Source organism: Juglans regia, chromosome 4, assembly GCF_001411555.2.
Source record: "Juglans regia cultivar Chandler chromosome 4, Walnut 2.0, whole genome shotgun sequence".
NCBI classification, from domain to species: domain Eukaryota; kingdom Viridiplantae; phylum Streptophyta; class Magnoliopsida; order Fagales; family Juglandaceae; genus Juglans; species Juglans regia.
In genome coordinates this window covers 26,642,439-26,652,649 of record NC_049904.1, presented here as the reverse complement: position 1 = coordinate 26,652,649, position 10,211 = coordinate 26,642,439, and the positions used below count along the sequence as shown (strand labels likewise).

The window sequence follows — 10,211 nt, the reverse complement described above, 5'->3', positions numbered from 1 at the left end:
CCTCTGTCTATCTTCCTCATGCAGCAAAATACATGTTTGCTGTTTCAAGAATCAGGTGTCTTCTAAACCCAACTCTGTCAGCCTTCTTTTCTTACCTCACTAAACCCACTCCTCTTGCTTTCTTCTCCTTAGCCTCCAATCCCTATCCATGCAACTCCACAACTTTCCAAAACCCAAGTTTTCTACCCCTAAAACCCACAATATTTTCTCCCAAATCCTCATTTATTTTAATTCAAAATCGTGGCGTGCACGTAGGGGTGGATCCGCCGTCGTCGACCGGTGAGATTCACGCCATCGTTGGCCCGATGTTCTCCGGAAAAACCGCAAGGCTTCTTCGCAGGATTCAGTCTGAGAGCAGCAATGGCAGGTATTGGACCTCCTTCTTCGTCTTCTTTTTTTTTTTTTTTTTTTTTTTTTTTTTTTTTTTTTTTAATCTTAGCTTCTGTGTGGAATGGTTGAGCATTTTGAGCTTCGGTTTTTGCGGTTTGTTGATAGATGTTGCTCTTTTCGGCGGGTGCCTTTGTTTTGTTCCAAAGATGATGTCTTCAAGTTCAATATTGAATTGGCAAGCTTGAATACCTGACTATTCGAATGAGAAATTGCAATTGTTATTCGCTAATCTGTGCGTATTATTATTATTATTATTATTATTATTATTATTATTATTATTATTATTATTATTATTATTATTATTATTATTATTCTAAAGCTCATTGTTTAAGGGGATTGCCATCTGTTTATTATCCTTTAGAACGGGGAAGGAGTATATTTAGCAATGTACTGGTTCATTTGATAAAATGCGGTTTACTTATAAAAAAAAGAATTGATAACATGCGGTTATCACCAGCTTTCAGGTTGAGCATTACAAAGGTTACCTCCAATTGGATAAAACACTGAAGGGTCTTTGTGTCTCGGGAAGATTAAGGGAAGCTGTTGGTCTCTTGTGGATCACAGGAGTGCAAGTAGAGCCAGGGACCTATTCTCTTCTGTTGCAGGAGTGCATTTTTAGGAAAGAGTATTCAAATGGGAGAAGAATCCATGGGCAAATGGTTGTTGTCGGATATGATCCAAGTGAATATTTGAAGACCAAATTGTTGATTTTGTATGTGAAATCAGGGCATATAGGAACTGCTCACATTCTGTTCGATAAATTGCTGGGGACAAGCTTGGTCTCGTGGAATGCAATGATTGCAGGGTATGTGCAAAGGGGGCTTGAAGAAGTGGGGTTAGATCTTTATTACAAGATGAGACGGACTGGTTTTGTGCCAGACCAATATACCTTTGCATCAGTCTTCAGAGCCTGTGCCACTTTAGCAACACTTGAGCATGGGAAGCGGGCCCATGGTGTAATGATAAAGTGCCAAGTTAGGGAAAATGTAGTGGCCAATAGTGCCCTCATGGACATGTATTTTAAATGCAGTAGTTTATCTGATGGACATCAGGTATTTGAAAAGTCTTCGAATAGGAATGTTATTACGTGGACTGCCTTAATATCTGGTTATGGCCAGCACGGGAAAGTTGTAGAGGTTTTGGAATTCTTTCATAGGATGAAAAATGAAGGTTTCAAACCAAATTATGTTACCTTTCTTGCAGTTATTTCTGCTTGTAGCCATGGAGGTTTGGTTGATCAGGGTTGGGCATATTTTTCATCTATGATCAGAGATTATGGAATTGAGCCAAGAGGGAAACATTATGCTTCTATGATTGATCTTTTAGGTCGTGCTGGTAGGTTACATGAGGCATATGAGTTTGTTCTGAACTCACCTTGTAAGGAGCACTCAGTGATATGGGGTGCTTTACTTGGGGCTTGTAGGATTCATGGGGACATGAACTTGGTTAAGCTTGCAGCAAAGAAATTTTTTGAATTGGAACCAGAAAATCCTGGAAAGTATGTGGTTTTGTCTAATGCTTATGCCACCTCTGGGTTGTGGGACAATGTTGCAGAGGTCAGGGCTGTGATGAGGGAATCAGGGGTCATAAAGGAGCCTGGTCATAGCTGGATAGAGATTCGAAATGGGTCCCATTTTTTCTTTAAGGGTGATAAATCTCATAAACAATCATCAGAAATATATGAGATGATTAGGGATATGACTTGCATCTTAAAGGACACAGGATATGTTCCTGATTCAAGTGATGACTAAATCATGTTGTGGAAAACAGATTTTTCCTGATGGACTTATCTCCCTTGCAAAGCAGATATATTTGGGAAATATAAGAGCTGTACGCCTAAAACCTCAAGTGTTTTGTGAAAGATAAAGAATCTGGAAGATCCAGTACCTGGTAAGGCACAACACATACCATTTATTTCTTATGTGCCAAATATTACCTGGTTAGTTACGACAACCATTATATCTATTACTTTTTTCAGGATTATAAAAAAGCTTTTGACTGCCAATCTACGACAGGTGGCTGCATTTTCCTCAGTTATGATGCAATTTATTGGCTCTCAAAGAGAGAACCGAATGTCTTATGGCCAGATAACAATAAGTAATGTGTAGTTTTCAATTTATGAACCCCATGTACAGCAGCAATACAGCTCAAATCTTTGCAAGTCCGAGCGTATAGATTACCCTGCTTTGTGTCACCATAATTGTTTGCATCTCATGCAAGTTGAGTTCTTCCATGAAATTTCCAAATTTCTTTAGATGTGCCTTCCTATGACAGATGAAGTTTCTAATGAAGATATATATGGTATGGAATCACTTCCTGTAGGCTCCATATTATTTAGGAATTTTTTTAGGCAACTTTCTGGGTTAAAAGCTTCTGCTTACTAGAGGAATGGGAAAAAAACAAGCAATAGCATTTCAGATCTTTGACCCAATTTTCCATGTGTCTTGAACTAAAGATCACAAGTTAAAGGCTAGAGAATTGACAACACGTTTGCAATCTCATTTCTTATTATTGCTTCTGAATCTAGGTTTTTTTTCAATATGCTGCTTCACTTTAGTTGAAGATATTGTTTCTGGGCCAGTCCAAAACCGATATAATTTTTTTTTTACCACAGTAGGATCCTGCTTCACTTTGGTATTTTTCTTTTGTGTGACAAAAAGAACATTGCTTGAAATTTCTCTGATGTTGAATTTATATTTTGTTGGCAGGAGGAGCTTTGGTTCTGTGCTAGATATAATTCCCCATGCTGATTCTGTGACCAGATTAACTGATCATTGTGAACTTTTTCATAGACGTGCTTTCTTCACCTCAAGTGGGGCTGGTAGAGATTTTACTGATACAGCAGGGAATGATGACAATAGATCAGAGTCTGAGACTGAGTGGGAAAGGTTAATTAAACCTTTTGACCTCAAACAGCTTAGGAAGTCACTTAATCAAATCAGCCCCTATCAGCTATGTAAATTGCTTGAGCTACCCCTTGATGTGCCCACATCAATGGAGATATTCAAGTGGGCGGGTGCTCAAAAGAGCTATTGCCATTCGTTTGATGTGTATTATGCGCTGGTAGATAAGCTTGGGGTGGCAGGGGAGTTCAAAGTGATAGATAGGCTGCTGGGGCAGATGAAAGATGAAGGGATTGTTTTTAGAGAGTCCCTTTTCCTCTTAATTATGAAATATTATGGAAGAGCTGGTCTACCGGGGCAAGCAACTAGGTTGCTTCTGGATATGAGGGGTCTTTATTCTTGCGAGCCAACCTTTAGATCTTACAATGTTGTGCTGGATATATTGGTGGCTGGGAATTGTCCTAAAGTTGCACCAAATGTTTTCTATGACATGTTAAGTAAAGGCGTTTCTCCTACTGTGTACACATTTGGGGTGGTGATGAAAGCACTTTGTACGGTTAATGAGGTGGATTCCGCATGCTCTCTTCTTAGGGACATGACAAAGCATGGTTGTGTGCCGAATTCAGTGGTATACCAGACTCTGATACATTCACTCTATAAGAGTGAAAGAGTGAATGAAGCTTTGAAACTTTTGGACGAAATGTTTCTTATGGGCTGTGCACCTGATGTTCAGACCTTCAATGATGTTATTCATGGCCTTTGCAAGCTTAATCGGATTCATGAAGCGGCAAAGTTGGTTGATCGGATGCTTCTTCGGGGGTTTTCTCCTGATAATATAACTTATGGAGTTTTAATGCATGGGTTGTGTAGAATGAGGCAAGTTGATGAAGCGAGGTCATTGTTGAACAAAGTGCCAGTTCCAAATGTTGTGCTCTTCAATACCTTAATCAATGGGTATGTGACCTGTGGAAGGTTTGAAGAAGCCATGGCTGTTGTGAATGATTTTATGCTAAATACCATCTGTGTCCCAGATGTCTTTACGTTTAACATACTGGTTCGGGGACTTTGCAAGAAGGGTTGTTTGGCTTCAGCTCGTGAATTGGTTAATGAGATGACAACTAGGGGTTGTGAGCCTAATGTGGTTACATACACAATATTGATAGATGGTTTCTGCAAAGAAGGCCAACTAGAGGAAGCTGGTGAAGTTTTAAATGAGATGTCAACAAAGGGTCTTAGTCTGAATACAGTGGGATACAATTGCCTTATATGTGCTCTGTGCAAGAATGAAAAAGTTCATGAAGCTTTGGTAATGATTAGTGAAATGTCTAGGAAAGGATGTAAACCCGATATATTTACATTTAATTCTGTAATATTTGGACTGTGCAAGGTCGGTAAGATGGAAGAGGCAATGAGAGTCCACCATGATATGTTACTGGAGGGTGTAATTGCCAACTCTGTGACTTATAACACTTTGATTCATGCTTTCCTAAGAAGAGGTGGGATCCAGGAAGCCCTTAAGCTTGTGGATGAGATGCTGTTTAGAGGGTGCCCTCTTGATGTAATCACCTATAATGGCCTAATGAAGGCACTCTGTAAAGCTGGGGCTCTTGAGAAAGGATTGGGACTGTTTGAAGAAATGATGAGTAAGGGACTGAATATCAATAATGTCTCATGCAATATTTTGATCAATGGTCTTTGTAGAGTTGGAAAAGTACATAATGCACTTGAGTTTCTTAGGAATGTGATTCATCGGGGTTTGACACCAGACATAGTCACATACAATATCCTGATAAATGGTCTATGCAAGATGGGGCGTCTTCGAGAGGCCTTGAATCTCTTTGACAGAATACAAATTGAAGGAATTCGTGCTGATGCTATTACTTATAACACTTTAATCCGTTGGTACTGCAGAGAGGGCATGTTTGATGATGCTTATTTATTCCTGCGTGAGGGTGTGGATAATGGTTTCGTACCTAATGATGTGACTTGGTATTTATTGGTCACCAATTTTGTTAGAGAAAGTGCCATGGAGAGTCAGACCTTTACCTCAGCTTTGTTTTAGTGTCTAGAAGGAAGTGCTGCTCACATAAAATGATCTTTTTTCGGTGTCATGAGTTGAGCTTCTTGTTTTGAATTTTCTGGGACATGCATTTGAGAGATTTGGACCCTTCCTCTCTGGCAGAAATTATTCTGATGGTATGAAGGTGATTCCAACATGGTCTTTTCTGTGAATTTATTTGGGGAAAATGGGTATTTCCCAAAAAAGGGCATTCCAAGCTTCATTTGGTTGCATTTGATTTATCTGGACATGTTCGTACCTGCCTATTGGACTTTGGGTTGGTATGCTGGGAAAAAGTCGGCTAGCTGTTCTCTGTTAGTGCATCAGAGTCTTGCAATGTTGAAGGGAGAAGAAGGTTTAACCATTAGATGTTTATGTCGAAGTGTCGAAGGGGAAATGATCATAGTGAAGCTTGAGGTGATCTTATTATCTTTTACTCGTATGAAAACTATTTTACTGATGCATTTCTTGTACTTCTTTGTTTACTTTTAGAAGCTTTTGTTTACTTGTGGAACTTACATGCACAGTCCAAACCTCATAGCTGCATTTTTTTTTTCAATATCAAATTAGGGAGTCAACTTTTCTCCTGCACTGAAACTTTGTAGGAAATCTTGATTGTCTGAATCGTCTTCCGAAAATCAAAAGTTTGGTTGTGGCACTCAGGGATGACCATTATAATATACATGTGAGGTTTGGAGACATGGAAGGTATTAGCCATTTACCTGTTTTAACCCCCTCCTTTTTGTTTGTTTCAGCGTGCGGCCCTGGCTAGCAGAGCAAACGTTTCAAATCCTTATCATGGAGCAAGAAAACATCTTCTAGTTTGGAACCATGTGCAGAGGCTGCGATGTTTGTGTTGAAAAATCACAAATATCTGTATCTGGCTTCGTTTCTTCCATACATACAGAAACTCAGGAGGAATGCAGTGAAACTCGGAAAGAATGCAGTTTCGACTGGCATTGCAACAAATACAGCTAATTTCTGCTTATATTATACCGTTACATTTATCTCCATACAAAAGCTATTCTTTTTCTTCTCATATGATACAAAACTATTAGATGTATTCCCTGGTCGCTCTTCTTGTACAACATTAAAATACAATTGTATCTTAACATTCTCGGCAGCGAAATTTCGCAATCCAATAAAAAAAAAGGCAGCGGATTAAGTTTAAGGTCGTTCTACAGTCACCGATGATTCCTTCTGAGAAATCCTCCGGACTGACATGACATGCCACTTGGTTTTATATTTTCTTAAAAAAAAATACGAAATCAATTTGAAATAACATACCGTCGCACGCACTAACCCAAAACCCATATGATGCATGCACGATATCCTCCCTCTCCCTCCGTCCGGCATCGTCCTTCAGTCCGCCCGGCAGCAGAGCTCCATTTCCAGCGCTGTCTTCCGGCTTTACACTGAAGAGTAAAATCAAGGGGCATGCAAAATCTATTTCCTCCATCCTCGTATTGTTAGCTCCAATAGCAATATTCTAGGGGAGATCAATTTTAATTTGATCTTTTATCTGTTTCAGTCCTTATATATGTCTTGCATTATTTCTCTTTGCACAGACCGACCTTCCATTGGTTGGAAATATAGCACCAGATTTTGAGGCGGAGGCTAAAGTTTGGAAAGTTCGGAAATATAGCACCAGATTTCCGAATATATTGGAAAGAAATATGTCATTCTATTTTTCTACCAATTGGACTTCACATTTGTTTGTCCTACAGGTCCGTTTGATACTGAAATAATATTAATTGAACGTTTATGTGCTAGTGGATGCTAAAGTTTTCCCTTATTCTCAATTCTCTTATTCCTCATTTGCAGAGATCACTTCTTTCACTGACCGCCATGCAGAATTTCAGAAGCTAAACAAGGAAATATTGGGTTAGTCTCTCAATTGACAGTGTGGTAAGCCATTCCCACCATTTAATTGAAGGCTTTAAAGCCCATGGTCGACTACCCTGTTTTCCACTTTAACGAATTTGTTTAAATTCAATAAAATTAGACTATAGTTTATTTTTAGCTCAGAAGCTTATTTATAGGGAGTTTTCTGCTGGATCAGCACCTTCAATATATGTGTTGTGGTGTTTGATCTACAAATTGTGGGGGTTTTGATTCTGATGTGTTTGATCTACTAATGTTAGGGTTTTTCGGACAGATTTTTTCAGGCTCTCTACAACCTCTGCAGCAAAACCTTCACGCCCTCACAGACACCACTTACCTCTTCTCAAGCTGTCCAGAGGCTCTCTTCTCTTCTGGGTTAGTTACAATCTCATTAACTCCATGAATAAACATGGTTTTTACTTGTATTTTTGGAAGTGGTTTTGTTGCAGTTTGCCATCTAGATCCAATTATCTTATTTTCAATTGAATTTGTTTAATGCATGCCCTGTTGTTTGACAAGCATCCTACGAAACTAACCAACAACCAACTCCCCCAAAAATAGGACAAGAAAGAGACCAAAATTCAAGTATATAAATTATTTATTATCACACCCAAAAGCTCAAATAAATCACAATCATCTTCAATAGTTCCATATTTTGGGTCCGAGTGAAATTCAAGATGAACAACCAGCTTAACCTCTCAAGGCTGGAGAAATGGCAAATTTATAGATGTTTTCTCCCCTCACCGGTAGTGAAATTCATTTATTTGCAATCCAGGAACTTCAGTCTCTAAGTCTAGCCCTTGCATGTGTTTAAAGGTCTGGTGCTGTGCCTGAAGCATTGGGAAATGCAGGCTTTCTTTTATAAATTGAAGATCTGAAAATTGTTCCTTCAAAAAATCCATATGCTAGTTTAGAGATTCTCAGTAGGATGCCAACCTGAAAAAGGTAACAAAATTCCATTTTGCGTTGCTTCCTTTATCGCATTTAGAAAATTGTCTCATGCATTGAATGATACTCTGGTAACGAGTCCATCACGATTCACAAAAACACAAAACTCTCACCAAGAAAATCTGCTAAAAGCAAGTCCATCATAGCTGCCGTAGGCATCAGTCTCCTGGACCAACCAATCAAATCCCTCCAGCAGCCCCTCACCAGTGTATGCACTACATACCACAATGTTCCTGTGCCGGGTTTTGTCCATGGCTTCCAAGTTCAGTACCTGTATAAGTATGATAATTACCATTTCAAGATATTAGAAGTTAGCAATATAGTAGAAAAAATGAAATAATTAAATATATTTGGATAAATGCCATTCGTTTGAATAGAATAATAACCTCTTAAATGAAAAAGAAGAGAAATTCAGCCTCATGAACTCATTAATACAAATACCATTCTGTTGTAAAACGGTTATAAAAACATTGAATAATACTTGATGAATTGAATTACTAGGAGACGTTAATGTTAATGTGAATTTGGTTGATCATTTGTTAATAATGTTATAGGGTCATTTTAGAGCTTTCTCTGGCTGTTTCCTGCTATTAGGCTGTCCTTTTGAGCATACCATCATGCTTTCCAGCATATTGGCAGGCATTTCCTGAAGATCATACCAAGATTTTTTTTAAATAAACATTTATAACCACAAATCATTAACTTCAGGGCTGGGTTAATAATATTATACACACTTTTCTTAATAACCACAAACATTTTCTGACTTTTCTTAAAAAAAAAATTCCCTTGTATCATATACAAGGTATTACTTTTGAGTTGATTCTTATTACTTATTTTGTCATTTAGGTGCGGAGGAGAGAATTGCATCTCTCGAACTAGGATGATGATCTACAGGTGTAACGCCCAAATGGAATATCCAAACCACATTGTCTATATTCTAAAAGGACTAGTCAATGATACAATTGGAGTCCCATTAGAACTTATAAAGAGCAATAATTTTTCACTCTCAAGCAATGTGGGATCTCATTCACCACATATCCTTATCTTTATCATATGGGGTATCACAATCTCCCCCCCTTAAATTCTCGACGTCCTCGTCAGGCCTGTCTGTTGTAGGTGGCATGGCTCAAGTCCTATATTTCTAGTTGGATAGGCTCTGATATCATTTGTAACGCCCTAATAGAAGACCCAAACCACATAGCCTATACTCCAAAATGATTAGTCAATGATACAATTAAAGTCTCATTGGAACTTTATAAAGAGTAAAAAATTTTTCTTCCCAAGCAATGTGGGATCTCATTCACCATCTACCCTTATTTTTATCATATAGGATATCACAACAGGTTTATTTATAAATGATGCAGCTTTGGTGAAGATGACTATTTTTAGTGTATTTTGTCTCCATAAATTCTAGACATTGTTGATCAGTACGGTTTTGTTATTCTTCAGTATTTCAATGCTTTATTGATAAAGTTTGATCTTTTTTTTTTTGTAATTAAAATGGTTGTTATATATAAGAGAAATTCCTATAGGGTGATGCAAAATGAAGCCAACGTGTTTGGCATCATTTCAGATAGACGTGTTTGGCATGGCATCGATCTTGGCCTCATTTTGAAGCCAACATGTTTGGCATCCTTGTTTTTTGTTTGCATTTCTTTCGTAGGTGTTTGAATCATGTGTTGTCTCTAACTAACACCAAATCAACCAAAAGATTGGTAGCTAGGAGTAGAACCCAACCAAAGTTGATACACCACGAAAGCAGCCTTTGCTTGTAACCCCCATCTATGATTTCTTAAGTTAGCCAATGGCATGATAAGGCTCCAGAACTGCTCTGACTTGGAGACATGACATGGTTACAGCTAACCTTCATGCCATGCATCTCTATACATTCAGTAGTAGGTAGCTACCACAAGAAATGATGAAAGATTTCTAATGTATAATCAAGTGACATGAGAATGAAAACAAGTAAACTTTGTCCAGATTACAATAAGTCCATTTTGGACCAGAGAGATATCTAAAGGGTATAGTAGTCGTTTGATATAATTTTCACATTTTCAATAGGAGTAAAATTAAAAAGCTGAAAATTA

At 38.2% G+C, this 10,211-nt stretch overlaps 1 protein-coding gene across 3 annotated transcripts; it reads left to right on the top strand.

Annotated features, from left to right (window-relative positions):
* Positions 1-9,120, top strand: LOC108993425 (pentatricopeptide repeat-containing protein At5g64320, mitochondrial-like). 3 transcript variants are annotated; one of them, XM_035689668.1, is made up of 6 exons: positions 1-367; positions 3,099-5,709; positions 6,048-7,019; positions 7,117-7,176; positions 7,451-7,551; positions 8,971-9,120. In XM_035689668.1, exons 1-2 carry the CDS (start codon positions 33-35, stop codon positions 5,293-5,295), a joined length of 2,532 nt encoding a protein of 843 aa, XP_035545561.1. In that variant the 5' UTR covers positions 1-32; the 3' UTR covers positions 5,296-5,709; positions 6,048-7,019; positions 7,117-7,176; positions 7,451-7,551; positions 8,971-9,120. The 3 variants fall into 3 exon arrangements, with proteins under 3 accessions (XP_035545561.1, XP_018823887.1, XP_018823888.1); XM_018968342.2 differs by having other exon boundaries at positions 7,117-7,200; XM_018968343.1 differs by lacking the exons at positions 6,048-7,019; positions 7,117-7,176; positions 7,451-7,551; positions 8,971-9,120 and adding an exon at positions 848-2,280 and having other exon boundaries at positions 3,099-3,208.
* Positions 9,121-10,211: the final 1,091 nt, after the last annotated feature.